Source organism: Podarcis filfolensis (assembly GCF_964270895.1).
Source record: "Podarcis filfolensis genome assembly, chromosome: 5".
Taxonomy (NCBI): Eukaryota; Metazoa; Chordata; class Lepidosauria; order Squamata; family Lacertidae; genus Podarcis; species Podarcis filfolensis.
The window spans coordinates 55,551,366-55,572,730 of NC_139608.1; the positions used below are offsets into that span (position 1 = coordinate 55,551,366).

Here is a 21,365-nt window from a genome sequence, read left to right on the forward strand (position 1 = left end):
TCTGGAACAGAGATTATAAAGCTAAACATGCTTGGAATAGCTTAGACGGCTTCAATATGGAAAATACGTTGTATGCTGCCACTTCTCTTACTGTAAAGAGTATTGTTTCATTTCCCTAGTTAATCTTCCTAAGATTCAAAAAGATTGAGTATATAGTTATTTCCTAGGGTATGTAGTTATTTCCCAGAGAATGAACACCACTTCTTTCTGTGGTCTAGTTTGGATCATCTCCCATTTCTTCCTTCTTGGTGTGTTGTAATAAGCCAGAAATTCCCCTGGAATTAATCCGAAGTCCCTATGTTTTCCATCACTGAAGCAAGGCAGGATTTTAAACCATTATTTGCAGTTGGTTTAATATCCTAGCTTGTTCTAAACCTAGTAACCATAGTTTCCTGGTTTGGATCTAACTGAAAAGGAAGGTTAATTAAACACTTCCCAGCTTGCCACAGTGTGTGGAGGAGAAAGGGGACTATGAGCACAAGTTTTGTTGCCCTTTGGGGCTTATTGAGTCAAGATAAGATTGTCTAAACCAGGCATAGACAAACTTCGGCCCTCCAGATGTTTGGGACTGCAATTCCCATCATTCCTGATCACTGGTCCTTTTAGCTAGGGATGATGGGAATTGTAGTCCCAAACATTAGGAAGGCCGGAGTTTGCCTATGCCTGGTCTAAACATAGTAAGTTCCAGGAGCTTCCTTTTGCGTTCTGTCATCTCTTTCATCCAGAAGGAGAGGGATCCTACTAAAGATATTATTTCATTTTCTCCGAAGGGCAGTTCAGTACATACTTGCACATCCTGTCTATTGCCAAGACTCTCACAAACTTATTTCCCTTCCAGTTTGTCATGATGGTGTTGGTGGATACCTCATTCTTCAGAACAATAAGATCCCCTTTTTTCTGTACCAGGACTTTCTTGTTCCTGGAAGTCCATTTTGGGAAGATGAGGAAAGCATATAAAATGAATTCAGTTGTTTAAAATTAAGTATCCTAAATGCAATGTACCAAATGCATCCCCTCTTCAGGGGTGGCATTGCACTCCTGATTACACTTCCTTTGTTTGCTTTATTCTGGTACATGCATATTCAGTCAAGACCCCACATTAATGAAGTTATCCAGGGCAGGCATCCACTTAGCACTTTTGAAGTGGTTATTAAATGGTACCCCTTAGTCATTGCAATTTGCCCTTGCATAGGATCTTAGTCCTGTTGAGCCATCATAGCCCCTCCTTCAGATGGCTTGTAATGTTTTGTATTCAGCTTATGGCATTGACAGAGTAGTTATTTTGTGTGATTTTTGGCTAGCTTATGGCGAATTGCTCAGGTAACACCCTTCCTGAAACAAAGGCGTGTCCTACTCAGAGTGATGTTATTAAGTTTATATGAACTGACTGGACTTGCTAAAACAAATGATCTACATCTCTCCCCACTTGTGTCCTATATAATAGCAGTTTCCTCCTTCTCCTTGAGAGCCAATGTCTTATAGTGGTTAGTGTCAAGACCAGGACTGAGGAGAAGTACATTCAAATCCCTACTCAGCCATGGAGCTCAGAGGGTGATCTTAGACAAATCACAAATTCTTGACTTAGCCTACCTCACAGGGCTGTTGTGAAGAAAAATGAAGTGGGGAGGAGCACCTTGTATGCTGCCTTGAGTTTCTTGAAGGATAAAAATAACAATGTAGTAGTTTGTATACAGCCACAAGGAAGACTTCAGCAAGTTCTGTAGCTTCATATTGAAGCCAACCATGTTCAAGCTGCATCCTGCCTAACTTCTGTAATGTGTCTTTAGCAGATCTGTCACTGGAACTCTGGCACATTTGATCTGGTGCCCAATGAGAGAATTTTCCAAACAGCCCTAAGGTCATTTTAGAAGGGCTCCATTTGTGTGATTTTTGGATAGTATAATCAGATAGGGCTATAAGTGAGAACCAAATCTCATTAGTAATGTTTGAAGTCCTTCCACAGAGGCCCTGTGAATATAAGCAATTGATTCATCCCTTCTCTTGAACTACCATGCTGTAGACAAAAAGTTGCATGGACTTGATCTGCATACCCTCCTCCATGGACATGTACTGTATAGGTTTCTGCCTTCATGTGAACTGTGAACTGTGGCAAAAATACTATGCATTATCAGTTAGTGTGACTGGCAAGGCACAGAGCTCCACTGATGGCAACCAAATTCAAGGCCCTTCCCCAACTTAGGATCTCGATGTATGGTAAGGAAATGGTACAATAAATGGTAACTTGATTAAGAATGAACTGTCATTATTTTAAGTAATATTAGAAATTTTAACTTTATGACCCATCTTCCATGTCTCTAGGGGTTGTAGAAGGTGACTTAGCTGCTATTGAAGCATACAAGTCGTCAGGAGGAGATATTGCACGCCAGCTTTCTGCAGATGAAGTACGCTTGTTAAATCGCCCTTCCGCTTTTGATGTGGGATACACACTTGTTCATCTTGCTATACGTTTTCAAAGACAAGATATGCTAGCAATTCTGCTTACAGAGGTGAGTTTTCACTTTTGCTGGTATGTGTGCTTATGGGAGTCTCTGCATCTGGTTCCAGAGACAAATGAAGCATCAGCAGGGAATTTAATGAGAGTAGTGCTGAAGCCTTGGTGGTCAGTTTGATCCTTCTTGGTGAGGTATACCAGAGAGGTATATGAATAAGATGAATGGTGCCAATACCAATAGAGATTTTGCTGTCCCTTAGTCTTATCCTCTGTTTCCTGTTGTTGTTTGTTTTATTCAGTTTATATACTACCCTTTATTAAAAGATCCCAGAGTGGTGTGCAACATTAAGAACACATTTTACGGAGCACAATAATAAAAACTATAATAATAGTCTGTGTAATAATAAAACAACAATAATAACAGCAAACCCCCCCTCCACTTTAAGAGGCCATAGATTATTTAATAGCCAAAGGCCTGGGTAAAGAGGAATGTTTTTGCCTGGTTCCTAAAGACATGTAATGCCAGGTGAGCCTCTCTGGGAAAAGCCTTCCACAGATGGGGAGCCACCACCAAAAAGCCCTGTTTGGGTTGAGTGAATGTGTGGCTCTCCAGAAGTTGTTGGACTCTTTAGTTCCCATGAGCCATAGCCTGCATTGCCAATAGTTGAGAGTGATGAGAGTTTTATTGTACTGGATTGTCCACATCTACTGGGTTATTTACTAACAGAAATTATTCACAGTGGTTGATGAGGAAACACTGGTTCTTCCTGAGCAAAGCTTTGCTCTTCTGTATCTTTAACAATTCTTATTAAATTTATAACAGTATAATTCCAGAGCAACTTACAGCATCAAACAAATACATAATTAAACTTCTGTGAAAACACTAAAAATGAAACAGTCTTTTCAGAGGTTAGAAGTCCTTGGGAAAGGTCTTCAACTGGCTCTAAAAAGACATCAAAGTGGTTGCTGGATGGCATGTTTGCAATCAAGAAAGGTCCCCAGTTTCTACCTGCCCCAGCTTAGATGACAATGACACGCAGAGATAGGCCTCTGAAAATGACCACAGTGCACAGGCAGGTTGATGTGGTGTAGCTTTACAAGTATCAAGCCATGTAGAGCTTTTAAAAACATTTTGAAATGTTCTCCAAAATAGATGGTGGAGCACTGGAGAAATATTCCAAGAATGTGTTATGTTCATTGAAGGGATTGCTCTGACTTTAGCATTGTAGTTAACTTTCAATAAGTGAAATGAATAAATCCAAGACACTACCAGGCTAGGCAGAAAGGGACAATGGAGCTGTGTATTTATGGACTACTTCACACCGGACATGGTTTCTATATGGAGGTAATCTCAGTGTAGGAAATACATTCCTTGTGAAGCAGTCCTGGATACCCTACCATGTGAGGGACTTTGATACAGCTGTAAACTACATCTTAGCTGTGTTTTATATTAGGAACACATTAATTCATGTATTCACTAGATATGGACAGAAATCAGGGCTGCTAAAACTACCTTCTTGTTTTGTTTCTGAAGGAATGATGCCGGTTAGTTCAAAGACTTATCCAATGCTGGCAGCTCTTTCTAGGAACTCAGTTTCAATTGATCACAGAGTAGCATTTAAGCTATGGAAGAAGTGACATACATCTCCTCAAAACCTAGTTCACTCTTTGGATAGTTTTGTCCTTCCTGCAAAGAGCTCGGGTTGGTATCCATGCAGGCACCCCCCTTTCCCTCTCACAGGGGTAGGTTAGACTACAAGTGCATTACTGCCCTGTGATCACCCAGCAACCTATATGTCTGAGCAGGAGTCAGAAGTGAGATGCCTCTGTTCCCAATCCACCATTCTAGTAATGCAGAACATTGGGTCTTACTGTTACTGTCAGCTGTCCTTGGGTGGGGGGTTTTCTTACGTTTTAGCAGGTGTGGTCCATTTCTCTCTTAAATTAATAACATCATGAAATATCCTGTTACAGGTATCCCAACATGCAGCTAAGTGCATTCCAGCTATGGTATGCCCAGAGCTTACTGAGCAAATCCGACGTGAAATTGCTGCATCTCTTCATCAGCGGAAGGGAGACTTTGCCTGCTATTTCCTAACTGACCTTGTAACATTTACATTACCTGCAGGTAATTATGAGGGGCTTCTTTTATCTGTTATCTTGTCCTTAGCAGATAAATGGGTGTATGAAATTGCCCACTTCTGACTACTTCTTATACTTCCTCAACAGAAGTGCTGTAGGTTTTGAAAAATCTTCATTCATTAAGCTTCTTGACTACACATGGAGTAAATTTCAGATGAGAGGAAACTTCAGGAGAAAGACTGTTGTCACAGTTCCTTTATATTAACATTGAAATTACTTTGAGACTCATTCCTGTACTCTTTAGGCTAGTACTCTTTAGGCTAAGGTCACCAGATTTTTTTTCAAAGAATCCAGATTTTTTTGAAAAGAGAAAAAAAAGTTATTTAAAAAAGTGTTTTTGTTTTTTTAAAAAAAGCAATATCTTCTCTTCTGTGGGCAGTTGGCTGGGTGGCTGGGCGCTCTCTCTTCCGGCTCGATTTGGGTTGCAGCGGGAGGGGGGTCAGCGGTTCCCCCAGTTGACGTACAGGGTGTCCCCTGTTCCCCCTTGGCAGTGGCAGTGGCAGCAGCAGTCTCAGCAGCCCGGAGCCAGCCTGGTAGCACAGTTGGCTCTGGCTGGCTTCAGGAGCTGCTCGCTGCCATGGCGCCTGCCATTTTGCCTCACTGGAAGTCCGCATATAATGTGTCTTGTGCCGTTGAACCAATCACACAACATTCATTCCCTACTAAGAAATCTGTAACACTTAAAATATAAATCCGGGGACATTAAATGAAATCTGGGGGCATTCTGGGGACGGATTTTGTCCGGGGACAGATTTTTAAATCCGGGGACTGTCCCCGGGAAATGGGGACATCAGGTAACCATACTTTAGGCCTATATTATAGTCTTGGATTCAAACTGTTTTGTTAGTAAATACCTTTATCATGGAAATATTTTAAATTCTGATACTGTACACCTGCCTGAGATCACTGTAGCTGTAAAATAACCAGAATTCTGCTGCTGACTTCATTCTACTGCTGCACAGCAAAGAAATTGCTGAGTTCTGAAGAGCATTCAGTTGCGATTGCACAATTGGTATAGTACAAGGGTGGGGAACCTTTTGTCTGATGAGGGATGCATACCAGCAGTGGACAAAGCTGCAGCTAATGATGACTGGAGCCAGAGAGAAAATATTTATGTCTGTGTTCCTTAGCTTACTAGGGAGATCTGCTCTGGGAAACCTACTTCTCCATAAGGGTCTGTTGGAGCAGGTATTGAAGCCCCTTTGCTCAGCGTGAAGTAGTGCAGCTCCAACATAGAAATGAATGTGACGATAGTTCAGTCCGTATGACAGGAGCAATTGTGGCAAAAGTTGGGAGTATGTGAGTTTCTGAAAGCCCTCACAATAGCATCAGCATGTGATGGGTACAGTTCTCTGTGTCCCATTTGGCTCCATTACAGACAGACCGGAAAAAAGAGAGAATAAATTGGGCTCAGAGAATGTATGCCTCAAAGGCCCTGAGGCCTCCCTGCACCCTGGGTCCCAGACTCAAAGGATAGCTAATTACTGTTTGTTTCCCTTCAGCCTGAACTCCTAACTGAGGTGACCAGATAGCTGAGAGTTGGCATCTGTATATTTCCAATGGTGCCAACATTTCAGTGAAGTGTGGTTCCTTTCTCCCACCAGTTTCTGAATATTTTTGCAGAGCTTGGACTTAAAAAAAAAGAAAGAAAAAGCACTCACTTGTATAACTTGAGGAAACTCTCCAGTATGTAGGGACCATTTCTGCTTTGAAACTATTTTTGTAGCAATTGTACGTGAGTAGTGACCTCATAAACACAGAATCCCTGTGTTTCTGTTACTGCAGAGAATTGCTTGATGCTAAAGATAGTATTTTAAAGAGGAAAACGGCCATAGCTTTTCTAAAAACAGAAACATTCCTTTTCTCCAACTGTACGTGTTGTACTTAATTTGTTCTGATTCACTAGATCATGTAATGCGAAATAGTCTTGACTGCTCTAGTAAGTGAAAATAATTACATTTAGTGTATCTCTTTTGGTAAGTGGGATGAGATAGGGAAGGAAACATGCATGGTGTTACTTGAAGATATAACGTAGAGCTCTAACAATTGAGAAACTTCAGTCTTCTTTTCCTAATTTTGTTTTGTTTGAAAATGCCACTGCATCACAGAACTGATAAATATATTGCATTTCCTATATTAAATTTCCTACACAGAGATGCATACCTGTGTGGGAGACGTATGAGCTTGAATGTTTTTTTCTATTGAAGGCACCCTAATCAGACATACGAAGCTGCCTTAGACAAGTCAGACTACTGGTCCACCTAGCACAATGTTGTTTACACTAGGGTTACCAGATGTCCCAGTTTCCCGGGGACGGTCCCCAGATTTGTGAATAAGTCCCCAGACAAATTCCATCCCTGGAATGTCCCCGGATTTCATCTAATGTCCCCGGGAAACGCAGCAGCGGCAGTCTCAGCAGCCCGGAGCAGTTGGCTCTGGCTGGCTTCAGGAGCTGCTCGAAGTCCCCATATGATGGTGGTGCAGGGGCTCTAAGATGCAGCTTCCGGGCTGCCTCCACCTTCCCTGACCCCAGCAACTAAGCTGTGAAGGGAGGCTTCATGCTGCCTATCGGAGTAGCCTCCCAACTTCTACTTGCATAGAAGCAGGAGCGGGGCGGGGATCTCTCCCTTCCCAGCTGAGGGATCCCTGCCCCCTCCTGCTTGCATGCAAGTAAGAATGGGATTGGGGATGCTCTGATGGCCTCACCGCCGCGGCTCTTGGCCCTCCTTCTCCGCCTTCCATGCCTGACCCACTGCGCATCGCTTCACCACCACCACCACTGAAGAACCGACAACTCAAGGGTTGCCCAGGCTCATGGAGAAAGGAGATAGAAGCCTCGGAGGAAAATGTGGCGGTTGAGGTCAAGGCAGCGGCCAACCCTCTGTTGTCCCTGGATTCATTGAAAAAAATCTGGTAACCTTAGTTTGCACTGTCTGGCAGAGGCTCTCCAGGCTCTCCTGGGACTATTTGCTCTACCACTGAGCTACAGCTCTCCCAGCACTCAGCTACACGCATTGGCTGCCTCACTTGTATACCCAATACATGTTTTATTCTGGATGGGGAAAGCAATATGATTGCTATGTAGATGATTATCAGGATTGTAGCCTTAAGAACATTTAGGCATTTTAAGTTCCAATTTTAACATATCCTGCACCAGTGAGGAATGTTGCAGTTGGCAACATCAAAACTTTATCATCAAAACTTGCCAGGTGACAGCAGCAATGGATAAGTTTTGTGTGCCCTCCATTCGACCCTAACATGCTGCTCTGGTGTCATCCTGAGGTGGCATTCCTGCAAAATGCATGCCTGATGCATTTTGATAGGGATGTGAGGAGCTCTGGGAAATACTTTTGTCAAGGTTTCTGGCATCTGGGCTGCTGCTGGAGCAGTTTACTAGGACCCAATGAAGAAACTCTGTCCTGCAAGCCGCCTCCCCACTGTAACTCCTAGGTAAGTTTCTTTAGCATGGTGGAAGTGTGGCATGGTGGAAGTGCTGGACCTCATTGATCTCCTGGCATTAGGGATACAGTGGGGCCCAATGTTCTAAGTGGGCTTCGAAATGAAACTTTTTTTGTCTTGTTTTTGAGTGTGGGGAGCATAGTTAGGATTAGTTGAGATTGGAGCCATAATTTCATATAGAGAAATTATAAAGCATTTCACATAGTGTACTTGCGCTGGTTTGTTCTACCTCTTTCTTGGGACTAAAGGGCTGTTTCACTTGGTGTGATTGTCATGTGAATAGCTGTTCATATGGAATATGTGGATTCTAGAGTTCAATCATTTGTCATGCTCATTCTTGGTTTTGCAGATATTGAAGACTTGCCACCAACAGTCCAAGAGAAATTATTTGATGAAGTACTTGATAGAGATGTTCAAAAAGGTAAATATGGTATCTCCGTTATGCAAGGTTTTATATTATGTTGCATTGGATATTGTATCTTGATGTTCTGCATAATATTTGCTATTTTATTTTACTTACATACATGGTGAGATGCTTATTGTTGCTTAATTATGTTACTTAAAGTGGAATTTATCATTATTAATATTATTAGCAGTAGTATTATGAATGGAATACAAAAATGATATATTCATGTTAAGATATGTAAACCACTTACAGATTTCTGTTGAAATGTACAGTGGTGTGCAAGTTATTCATAGATACCTGATTGTTTTTGATAGCCTGCCCTGAGAAAACTGAAGTGTCAGTTGTTAGGTTTTATGGGAGTATTAATAGAAATATATGAAAGTCTGTACTATGATAGTCATAACTGAGTTGTACATTTGCATGCATGCCACCATAACTGTATTCATGATTATGAAAGGAACTTCATTGCTGTATTCTGCTAATCATTCTAGAATTTCAAAAGCACGTACACTAGTATCTTGAAATGCAACAGGTATTTTTTTGTAGGATTTAGGATGATTAACATTGTGTTGCTTGTTATCTTCTAGAACTTGAAGAAGAATCTCCCATTATAAACTGGTCACTGGAATTGGGTACGCGTTTGGACAGTAGACTTTATGCACTTTGGAATCGGACTGCAGGGGACTGCCTGCTTGATTCAGTACTACAAGCTACATGGGGCATTTATGATAAGGACTCGGTGCTACGTAAAGCGCTTCATGACAGTTTACATGATTGTTCTCATTGGTAAGTAGAAATCATGAACGAAAATGACCATAGCTTATTCAGATGTCTTATCTTGAAAAAATGCAAGCTTCTTTGTTAAGACTACCTGGATACTTGCTGCTGTCATAGGATGGAGGAAGGAATTTGGAGGATTTCTGCTTCAGTGGCTTGGAATCTTATACAAAATTGCCTTTCTGGCATCTATGGAGAAAAAGTCTGTGTTGTACCATTAAAATAGTATAATTGATCAATCAGTTCAAAATGGCTTTTGTCCAATGCAATTTATATAAAGTTGTTACTGAAGTAATCATGTCATCTTCGCTGCTTGTTGCTGTCCTCGTAAATATCTGGGCTCTGGAAAATGTCACAAACCTCTGATTACATAGCTCCAAACCATATCACTCGCTTAACTAGAATTGCTGTGCAAAATATTTTCATTATGTGAACTTTGAATCTGGTATATTGATTACCATAGAGCTGCAGACTACAACTTCACTATGGATTGGAGGTGATTCTTCGTACAGCATGCCAAACTACTTCTCTTGAAGTGTGAACATCCTAAAATCAATAGGAGAGGAAAATTAATTGGGACTGGTTTAATCAGTTAACGGGGCATCTGGAACTGGGAAATGATTTGGGGAGGTAATAGTTTGGGTGTTTAGTAGCTGAGACTCAGACCTCACTTTTATCTTGGTTTGTGGCCTTGGTTCTCAATCTGGTGTGGCACTGATTCCAGCCATGATCAGCCAAATCACTCTTATGAGGGCAACAGTGTGTTACTGTTTCCTTTAGCAACTCTCATGCATAGCTATACCTATTCTGAACATGGAAATTCCAGTAAGTTATAATGATTAATAGAAACTTATATAGATGGAGTAGGTAGCACTGATGGAAGTTGGTGTCAGAATTGCTTCGGAGTCAGTGGCTATGCATTACCCCAGTTTGTAAAGGCATCACCTACCACTGCTATGAGTTCTAAATATCTAGGCAAGGTCTTGGATCAACAATATCTCTTCTTTCATGTGTGATTTCTGTCCTCCTCCTCCAGCCATACCTTCTCCCATTGAATACTAAGATAGGTAGTTCTGCTTCACTCTTCAAGATTTCTCCCACCTACCCACTCCTGGTACATTCTGCCTACAATCCACTCTCTTGAAGATGGTCACAGATGCTCAGCCAGACAAAGAACCCAGTTATAGGCCTATTACAGCCACTACACACTAAAGAAGGCACATCACAACAATTAATCTCCAGTTGAACTCCTTTCACAGGCATTCCACCCCATCTCTTACCTGGGGCATTGCAGACATACCATGTCCATTGCTTCCCACTCAGGGGATGCTAACTCCCAGGTTATCCAATGTGAACATAAAAAAAACCTTGTACTAATTCAGACAAGAGATGCTAAATGAGCTATGTTTCAACCAAATACTATATATATACTTCTCAGGATTTGGCATTTATTGTTCAATTTTTTATTCAACTTCTCTCCCGTAAAATACCTGGCTGAAGTAGCAAGAAAAGTATTGTGTGTTGTGTGTGAATCTGAAGAAATCCACTTTCAGCGAAAGCTTGCATAGTTCGGTACAATCTTGAATTATGAAAATGCATCTTGAGTCCTTTTATGCTATTTTTGTAGGTTCTATACCCGATGGAAAGAATGGGAGTCATGGTACTCCCAAAGCTTTGGTTTACACTTCTCACTGCGAGAAGAACAGTGGCAGGAAGACTGGGCATTTATACTTTCGCTTGCTAGTCAGGTAAGACGTGTGTGTGTGTGTGTGTGTGTGTGTGTGTGTGTGTTTTAAAAAAGCATGGGGAAGCACAGTTTAAAAGTTACTTGTATTTTATGTTCATAGCTGTGGTTTTTCTATCTATTTTGCTCCTATTTATTTGAATCTTACGGTTAGTATTTATGTGTTTCTGTTCTTGACTGACATATTCTCAGTTTAAAAGTTACTGATGGCTTGGATGTGGCAGGACCATTTCGGATTGTTTTCAATCCTGCTTGGGTATATTTTTCCAAAGTTTTTGTCTGTTGTAAGAATATGATGTTGGACTGAGTTGGCCTTTGGTCTGATCTAGTAGGACTCTACTTAAGGCCTATCTTGCTCTAGCATCTTATTTTCCACAGCGGCTAATCAAATGTCTATGGAGACCCTAAAGGTGGGACTTGAGGGCAAGTATCTCTCTCCTGCTGTTGTTTCCCAGTGACTGAAATTCAGAGGTACAGTGCCTCTGTCCTGGAGGTATTATATAGAAGTCAAGACCGGTAGATAATTTCATCATGCATGCATTTGTCTTATGCACAAATGATCATTTAGCATTTTTCATTCTGAGTACTTTTACGTCACAAAATAAAACAAATGTGACATGAAGTAAAAGGCAAATGAGTAGGACCTCCAGAATAGAAGCCCTTATTCTGCTTCATTGTAATTGCCACTGTGGTACTGAAGAGGCATATGAGATTTCATAATTGGTCACATTTTACTGTAATGTTAAAATTTCTTCTCTGTTGAAAATACAGTCTTGTATAGTAATTAGTACACAGAAATTTCAGATAAATTGATGTTTTTGGGCAAGGCTAAAAATATAAGGGTCCCTGAAGAAACATGTCCTTGTTTGTTACTTTTACCCTCTTAGCCAGGGCTTGGAAAGGTTTACCTCGCCTGGGCTGATTCACTCCAGCGGGGATCCCTCTGTGGGCCGGATTGTGAGCGTGTGCGGCCGCGATTTCCGCCACCTCCGCAGATGTGATTTTCGGCGTCTGAGCATGCGCAGACGCGATTTTCGGCACCACGGAAGCAATTCGCCACACGACACCAGTTTAGCGCAGCACACGGGCAGCTCATTCAGGGGCAGCTTGTGGGCCGGTTAAATGACCCCTCTGGGCCGCTTGTGGCCCATGGGCCTTAGGTTGCCTACCCCCGCTCTTAGCTATTGTTCATAGAAGGGCAAATCTGACTAAAAGTAGACAGAATTGGTAGCTGAATCTTGTGGATTTATTTTGGCCCCTCCCCCATAATAATTTAAGCACCAACCCAGTGATGCTTGCATATACTTACTGGATAATTAAAGCTTTCAAAATGCAAACAATTCCAAAAATAATTGATATGTAATTAACATCTGAACAATGTTCATGACTTCAGTTACATGAACATTTTGCTGAAATCAAAGGCTCAGTCAATTGGTCTGTCTCATGTGATAGATATCATTTTTATTTCAAGTGTTATTCTCTTTGATACAGCCTGGAGCAAGTTTGGAACAGACACACATTTTTGTACTTGCACATATTCTTAGAAGACCAATTATAGTTTATGGAGTAAAATATTATAAGAGTTTCCGAGGAGAAACTTTAGGATATACCCGTTTTCAAGGTAAGTGTGACTTACTGTTTGTTATAGAAAGGATTGCTTACATCCTGAGTGTTCACATTTTTCTATTTTAGATTTGACAGAGAGTACATTCAGCAGTGCTCTACCGACCTTCTTAAGAGCACTCTGCTAATGTGGCTGTTTTCAAGGGGTCCTCTTTGCCTTCTTGCCTTAAAGTGACAAAGCACTGAAAGCCCCAACAGCCTTCAGAGATCAGTTATGGAGGCTAGAGTCATTACTTGATCTTTTTCTCTCTGATGATGCTGTAGCTGCTTCCATTCTTGGGTGCTTTCTGTAATGGGAGAGAGGCAGATAGGGAAGGCATGGTATAACATGGTATTTTGCTACAGCGCTCTGCCTGCTACGTGTATGTGCTCCACTGCAGCAGTGTGTTTGCACTTGGATCCTTGGGGCTAGTCAGGCAAGAGCCTGATAACAAGGGTCTATTGTGGATCCAAATTGTGTGTGTGTAAATGCTCCTTCCCCAGTACAGCAGTTGCAATATGAAGTCAGTCCATGTAAGTGAGTATAACTTTGGCTACAGATAGGTTGAGTGCATGATACCATAATACTTAACTGCTATACAATTTAAATGCATTGCCACCTATTTTTCTTAAGAGGACACAAAACAGGAATTATGTTAAGTGAGTGCAGGAGAGCCACTGGTCTGTCAGGAGACATGCTGAGGGCAATCTCATGTGCAAATGCACCGGGCAGAGTTTTTTCTATGAAAGGTTGCTATGCTACATATGTACTTGGATTACTCACTGCTATTTTTAAACCCTCTCAAGGCAGGTCACGTTCCTAGTTTAGTTGTTTTGATGAAGCATCTATGAATAACTTCTGATGTGCTAGAAGACGGGCAGGGGGAGATTCAGTTATGTGTAATGAGAGGCTGTGGGGACTAGATTAATGGACACCGAGTCAAATATGGCTTCCACTTCTTCAATTACACAGGACAGTTTGTATTTTAAGTTCATGCTCATGGGTTTATCATTGAAAAAAAGGTTACATAGAATATTAGATTGCCTCTTGGGAGTTGTTACTGCAGCTCATGATTCTGGCAGTCTTTTAATTGCCAACTTTAGGAAGAGAGTATTGTGTCTTATATTTTACTCTGTGGTCCACAGTAAAATATATTTTATAACCACTAATTAAAATTAGTCAGCTTCCTAAATTTGAAACCAGTATCACGATGTATTAAAAGACATATTGAGATGTACATTGTAAATGTGGTTTATGTCATGCTTTCAGATTATTTCCCCCCCTCAACATAATTAATGTGCAGTGTTCCATTGATTTAACCCCTTTCATCACTCCTCCTTCTTTGTAGGTGTATATTTGCCTTTGTTATGGGAACAGAGTTTTTGTTGGAAAAGCCCTATTGCTCTGGGCTACACAAGGGGCCATTTCTCTGCTTTGGTTGCCATGGAGAATGATGGCTATGGCAACCGAGGTGCTGGTGCTAACTTGAACACTGATGATGATGTTACTATTACTTTTTTACCATTGGTCGACAGTGAAAGGAAGCTGCTGCACATTCACTTCCTGTCTGCTCAAGAGGTAAGAAACACTAAGCAGTTCAGTGTTCAGTGAGTCGCTGCATCAGCAGAAAAGGGGGGCCGGAAAGCCTCTCTGGAGAATCTACATGGCAGAGAGCCTACAGCTGATATGTAGCAGTTGCAAGACATTTGAAAACAGATTGCAGTAGTTTGAGTAACAGGCATGAGAAGCCTTGTGTGCCAACTTAGTGTTGCCTTTCTGTTCTGAAATTGGTTTGTGAGAGTGGTTGGTGTTGGTGTGTGTGTGTGTGTGGTGGTTGTTGTTGTTGTTTTTAAACAGATGTATTAGTAAAGCTTTTGAGGAAAAGCTAAGGCTTCCCAACCAGAAATAACAGGCAAAACAGTATGGTCGAATGTTCTGCTGGTGTGAGTTATAGATCTCTATAAGTTTCTCGCTCCGTCTGTCTCTCTGTCTCTGTCTCTGTCTCTTTCTCTTTGTAATTAGAAAGTGAAAATTTGAAAGCCTAAAAAGGGCTACAAGACCCCTAATAATATTAAACAATTTCATTTCTATGCTTATTAAAAGAAGACTGCAAAGTTGAGAGTAGCTGAAAGCATAGGACTTTTATTTATTCTTATTCTCTGCCTGCCTAATGGTGGGGTGTGCATTCTTAAAAGTTCCAATACCTTGTGTTTGTGTTTGCTGGCAGTTACATAAAATTTAATTTATAGGAAGGAAAAAAATACGATATTTATGCACTGCTTTAGATAGCCCCTTTAAAAAATCCACTTTCCTAAGACAGTCTTCCTGGAGCACTTTAAATGTTGCAGGGCACCCCTTTTTTAAAAAAAGTTGTGGTCACTAATCTGATTTTAATCATGTCCTAAGTGTTGTGTTCTTTTTCTGAAGATTGGTAATGAGGAACAACAGGAGAAGCTGCTCAGGGAGTGGCTGGACTGTTGCGTGACGGAGGGTGGAGTCCTAGTTGCTATGCAGAAAAGTTCTCGCCGGCGCAACCATCCCCTGGTAACACAGATGGTAGAGAAATGGCTTGATCGCTATAGACAAATTCGCCCCTGTACATCCCTTTCAGATGGAGAAGAAGATGAAGACGATGATGATGAATGATAAAATTGAGATACCTGGCTGAGAATAATGTGTGGTGAGATCCCCCAGCACTTGGGGTGTGCTCTAGCAATTTGTTACACAACGACCTAATTGTAGCAGGAAGCAGCCTGCGTAAGATTTTTAATCGGCATGGGGAGAATTCAGAGGCTCAACATATATGTGAAGACAGCTACGTTGGTTGGACTACAGTTTGTAAAAAAGCAAAGCCCTAATTTTATTACCAAGACAGAAAGCATTTTTCTTTCCAGTTGTACATCTGCCTATAAATGTACCGCATGTAGTTGTGTAAGAAAGTTGTGTAATTGGAAAAAGTATTACCAGCATCTTAAAATAATTGAAAAAAAAATTCTTTTGAATAAGGGCACTTAAAAGCACACCGTAGATTAATATTTGTTCTTTTTGAGACTTACAGTAAAACTTGGTTCTTCTGCATCACTTCCTAAGCATTCTAACAGACCCATTTTATATGCAATCTTCCTAATGCCCAGGTCAGATGATGTGGCTTTTCTTTTTGCTGTTGAAGCCATATACCCAGAGTGAGTCAAAAGTATGAGCAGTTCATTGTTTTTATTCAGATTTGAGTTACCTTTGTGCCCATTATAAGAAGATGAAATGTTAAAGGGAAAAAAACACACCAACCTATGGAAGGGATGATACATTTTGATTGAGTGAACTTTTTTTTTTGTGTAAAGAATTCTCTGCTGTCCGTTAATATTTTGTATCTCTTATTTGGAATATTTTCCCCCCTTCCAGCATACTTAAAGTAGTCAGAGAAGTACTGTTCCAGAGAGCTATATGCTAACTACCGTGTGGAATCTGCTACATCTAAACTGAACTGAAAAAAACTGCATTTTGTCCAAACCTGATCTTGCTGTGAGTTGTACAATAGAAATTACTATTTTATCAAGCCTTTCCCCTGCAAGTTAAAATCACCTCCATTAAGGAGCACTCCTTGGTCATTAAAATCGAGTGAGAAAGCACTTTGGCAGTTTTCCTTAAAAGCCTTCATTCTAAAGCTTTGTTTTAAAGTACTGTATATTATCTTTCCTTGGTATGTAAACTTTGGAATTTTTTGCATGTTGATTGATTGTGGCCACATTTGAATATGTAAGTTTCCTGAAAGTATAAGTTCAGAATATATTCTCCAGTAGAAAATTCTTTTTTTATTATACTTGATAACTTTAGCCATGCTATCTTGAATGGATATAGCCTATCCAAAAACCTCACTTTAAAAAAACACTAAAGGTTGAATAGTTTTGTATGCATAAAGCAGATCCTGATAAGCACTTTTTGAAGACTAATGATGGTGGAAATGAGGACAAGGAACCTCTTGCAAAATAGATTTCCTTGTTTAAGAATCTGGACAGGAGCCGTACATTTACATATGTGTAAAAATATATATAGGAACCCTTCAGAATTTGCTGCTTTTTCTAAATGTGGATTAGATGGTGTTGAAATATACTTTACAAAAGTAATCCTGTTGACAAACCTACCCTGAAATTTCTTCAAGGTACTACATTGAAGAAGTACATTGATTCAGCTTTTTGATCTCTGAAATGTAAAAGGATGGATGTGTTTGTATGTGTTTTGGTCATTAGTTCTCTCTTTTGGTGCATGCAGAGATTATTGGGCAAAGGTACATGCTTACCTTTGATGAGTCAAATTTCCTAAGCTGGAGAATAATTGGATTTCTTTTTAAAAAACAGGTCCTGCTTTTATGTGCAATTCTAATTTTAGGTTTTCCAAATGCTTTTTCTGCCTACATTGCATACTTAGTGGTGGAATCCCCATAGTCCTGGACCAATGCAATAAGCTGTGCTTTTGTGGGAGGAGTCAGTTACCTAAAATAATGGAAGTTTTTTTAAAAGATCTGAGTCACTGTGCTGCCATCTATAGCTGATTCTAGTTCGATACATATGTCTTAAATGTAAGCATTACTATCCTAGTAGGGGGAAATGGCTGAATCTCCAGCCATCTTTATTCCGCTGCAGTAGCAAAGCCTGAAATTTTGGAGTCTTTTTGGATGAAAGTGTTTGCTGCTGCCTGGAATAAAAAACACAATAATGATAATCAGTGGTGGTTAGTGGTTTTATAGATTGTAATTCCAGTAGCTGTTACGGGGCTGGAGAATAGGCATTGAGCAAGTTGCGGCGAGCCTCAAACACTGCAGTAATGCATGGGTCTCTAATCTCATACACCTTTTTTTAAAAGTCCAGGCTTTGCCACTTATTGTGATCTAAGTTACAGTTGAGGTAGTATTTTTTTTAATTAAACCACCATTTCTGAAGCTGAAGGGCAAGTTCCATCTTGAGTCTGTAGTGGAGATATATTATAAAAATTTATCATATATTTCCTGCTTTAAGCAGTGGTTTTTCATCCATTTGAATTGTTTGGTTGTGCTCTTTTTGGACTGCAAAATTTGCTGCCCCCTCTCCTTAGAAAAAAAAATCACTTCATGTGGTAAACAAGAAGGAATGGTTTGGCAGCAAAATGGCTCCCCCTTCTTGCCATCTCAAACCATTTTGTATCTTAATTACTTTTAACATCTTGTTTGAAGCTTTGTTCTACTGCATAAACCTATGCTTCCTGAATCACGCTAACATTTTAAGAACTCTTCGATGACATACGTCCCCTGTACTGAGATGACTTCCAGACCCACAACTGTTATATGGAAGTTTGACTTACAGCCTCCTCTAAAACTACATTTTCCTCTAGTTTTAAGTGGAGGGTTTTCTTTTCTTTTCTTCAAGTTAGTACCTGGAAGTAATACGAAGATAATTGCATCCAAGCAGCCAAATTTTGCACCAGGGGTTCCTAGCAGATTCACTGGCAGTAGCAGAGTCTGCCTCAAATGTGAGTGTCCTATTAGAAAGTATACATTTTCATCAACATTAATTATGCCTATCTGGAATGCCACTGCCTGGTCTAAGAACAAAGTTCCAACAATAGCAGCTTCTTAAAATCACTAATGCCAGTGTAAATGTTGTTTCACCTTCATTTGTGTGGCTTCCTAAATGTTCTCTGTAACTCACCAATGTTCCTCCTCCTGATTGCTCTATACTGGTGTCTATGGTAAGTTATTCATAATTGCAGTGTTAGATCATTGACACAGCTATGAAGTTGACTCCCTTGAATATGTTCAAAGCTGGTAATGTGCTTTTCCATTAATTTAAAACAAAACAAATATAAGTTTTGTAACAATGGTTTGCTTTCAGTTTGTCTGTTAATGTATTATTCTGTGTCTTCTTTCACTTCCCCCTACCCTCAAATTCCATTCTAGTCCTTATTTATTCATTTCAAACGGACACTGCTGTTAGGTTGGGAGGTCATACAGCCTGCGTTTGCCATGAAATCACATCTGTATTACATTTGCGGTTGGACCTAGTTCTTACTATCCCAGTCATCTTGTCTTTTGCTGCCGCTGTCCCAACGGTTGCATGGACTCATTGCGTGGTCAGTGTTGGTGGCAGCTTTACTCTTTTCTCTCCACTTCCCATGGCTCTCAACTTCTATTCCACATAGCTTAGCAATGTGTTCTGAGGATTGCAGTTTTTTAAAAAAATATTATCGTTCTTAATGGTGTTTTTGATGCACATGTAGTGCTTTACTGTTTAAAGGAATCCTGTAAATTTGGGTTGAGAGAAGATTGACTTGGCATAGGTTAGTGGCTAAAGCTGTTTTGAATTAAGGTTTCCAACGCCACAGTTGGTACAACAAATAATAGTAGCTTGTAGTTAACTAGTCTGGTGTGGGTTTCATGGGCCACTTTGCAGGGTACAGCCTCATACGGATGAGAAGAGTAGTCCTTGGTCAAAGCTCCCCTCTCCCTCCCACATTCTGTTTGAAATGAGAGAATAAGCAGGCAGCAGGCTCTTAGGAGTTATGCAGTCTTGCATCTCCTGCTTCTGGTCTAGGAAACTCTGGGTTGCGTCCAACAAAGCAGTTCTGTTAGCATAAGGACTTGGGCTGTGCATTGGTACTTCTTCTCCCTCACCTCTCTCAGGGCACCTCTTGTAATTTCCTCAAATCTGTTACAAGATCTGGAGTCTATCTCAATGTACCCATTAGTTTCTGCAGTGATGAGGGTAGGAGAGTGAGCACAGAATAGTGGAAAGTTCATCCCCATCTTGTTTTGAGTAAAGTCTTAGGTGCCAGCTAATGTCTGAACAAGCCATTAACCGACACACTGTGGTCTCCTCTTATATTCAGACAGGATTTTTGCTGGAACTGTGAGGTGCAGATACTCTAGAGGAGTCTTGTTGGTTTGCTTGGAACTTTTTTAAGCACACAGGATTTTGGGGGGTAGATGTATGTTTATTTATTTATTTTAAAGAACAGAGTTAGTTTACTTCAGACCACTCATGAGCTTCTCACAGCTCTGAAAAGAAGAGTTTATTGCGTTTTGGAATCTTGACTGCAGAGATGTATCAATCACCTTCTTTCATTGAGAAGGGTGGTTTTGGCATAGCTTGCTCTTGTTGGACCTGAAAATGTGTTAGTATTTCGTACAGGGTAAAGGACATGAAGGGCCTGGTCCATGTGAAATTATAGAAATTGTCACTTTTTATTGAAAACTGCACTGAACGCTATATGTCCACCTTTACAATAAACAAATACAGTAACGGTAACACACTAAAACAAAACATACTTCTGGTAGCCATTGGTTCTGGTTTTTTTGTTTTGTTTGGGACAGCTTTTAAAACTTATCACAGAAACAGGAATGTACCCATACAAAGGCTCAAAATAGGCCATCTTTTTCAACAAAAAGGCGATGATTCACAAAAGACTATGAATATAACATGTAACTAGTTGATACAAATCTAATAGGATTTGTTAAAATCAGTCACATCTAATAACACATTTTGAAGTGTTCTTGTATAAAATATCACATGAAGAAAAGAAGACTTCCATGTCTAAAAAAGTGGGTTTGTTCATACAGTCTGACAAGTTACCATAAAAAGTGTTTCTTTTTCCTGAGACATAAGGAAATGCAACATTAGTCTTGAACCCCTTCCAGCCCAAGACGTTTCCACTCAATAAAATAGCTGTGGATTTAAAACTGAGAAAAATATATTTGAGTATAAATGTGAAACGTAACACTTTTTCTTTTCTTTTTTTTTGCATCATCAGCACGTGTTATTGAGTGTACAGCTACTTTATTAAGTGTATCTTGTAGAATAAGCATCCATTTCTGTGGGTAAGAGGCAGCTAGTTAACATGGGCCTTTTACCCCCTCTTCCCACCAAGATTGCTGTCCTACATGACGGTAGTTAAACTTGAGTAGCATCCCTCCAATACATTAGTGGCCATATATAACTGCAACAAGCAAAACAGTTCCCACATCTCTGGGTTATATTTCCTCAGGCTATACAAGGAGGAGCCAGGTAAGTGAAGGAAAGGGCTGAAGTCACATGATGGTTTCCTCTTACTATCATGTAAGCTTTGTTAGGACTGTTGGACCTGCTCTAAGCAGCAGGTCACCTGCTATTCCCCAAAAGGGACTGAGAAGAAATATATATTCTTGTGATTGATGTAAAGATGAAGGAAACTTAAACATACAGTAACAGAAGCTGATCAGTAATGTATCATCGCATCCTAGTTTTCAGTGCTTCAGTAAGCAGGTGACTTCGTCTGCATTCCCCCTCCCTCCCCAAGTCTTGACTCCATTTTTTTTGTAGTTAACACTGGAACAACATGATGCGTCAGTCCAAAATCAACCTTACAAATTTTGTATCAAATTCCCGTCAGTTCATGTGTCATTCCCCCCCCCCCCCCAATGTCTCTTGGTCCCAAATCGGAGTGCTTTGAATTATCTGCTATTGCTCATTGGGATGTTCCCTGTTGTCCCCATGTTTGGACGGCTGATTAGGAGATGGAGCTTGGGAAGGATGTGCCACTGTCGGAAGATTGTGGGTAACAGGGATCCCTCCTGGGATAATACCTTCCATAGCTGCCGGAATCCCGCCTGGTGTAACGCTCACCATGCCTGGTGGATATCTAGGAAGAGTGTGATTTCTTAGTTAAAAGGAGACATGCAAGCATTCCATAGAACAACAGGCTGTGGGGGTAGTAGAAGGGTAATGGGGGAGGGGAAATACCCTGCAGTCAGTTTCATTCATCGCCAAATCACTGCTAT

The 21,365-nt window shown here is 40.5% G+C and overlaps 2 protein-coding genes across 13 annotated transcripts in view; one reads left to right on the forward strand and one right to left on the reverse strand.

Annotated features, from left to right (window-relative positions):
• ZRANB1 (zinc finger RANBP2-type containing 1) overlaps positions 1–18,432 on the forward strand; it is a 40,483-nt gene extending 22,051 nt beyond the window's left edge. The window contains exons 4-11 of the mRNA XM_083616926.1: positions 2,320–2,507; positions 4,427–4,580; positions 8,403–8,474; positions 9,047–9,245; positions 10,864–10,984; positions 12,472–12,601; positions 13,932–14,161; positions 15,011–18,432. Coding sequence (XP_083473052.1) covers positions 2,320–2,507; positions 4,427–4,580; positions 8,403–8,474; positions 9,047–9,245; positions 10,864–10,984; positions 12,472–12,601; positions 13,932–14,161; positions 15,011–15,229 — 1,313 coding nt within the window. The 3' untranslated portion in view covers positions 15,230–18,432. The remainder of the gene's footprint in view (positions 1–2,319; positions 2,508–4,426; positions 4,581–8,402; positions 8,475–9,046; positions 9,246–10,863; positions 10,985–12,471; positions 12,602–13,931; positions 14,162–15,010) is intronic.
• A 1,337-nt stretch (positions 18,433–19,769) lies between these two features.
• The window catches only part of CTBP2 (C-terminal binding protein 2), a 199,465-nt gene continuing 197,869 nt past the window's right edge, over positions 19,770–21,365 (reverse strand). For 10 of the 12 annotated variants that reach the window (XM_083616855.1, XM_083616852.1, XM_083616851.1 and 7 more), the window contains one exon: positions 19,770–21,226. In XM_083616855.1, the coding sequence (XP_083472981.1) occupies positions 21,046–21,226 (181 nt within the window). In that variant the 3' untranslated portion in view covers positions 19,770–21,045. The remainder of the gene's footprint in view (positions 21,227–21,365) is intronic. The other 2 variants (XR_014548916.1, XR_014548917.1) reach the window with 1 other exon arrangement.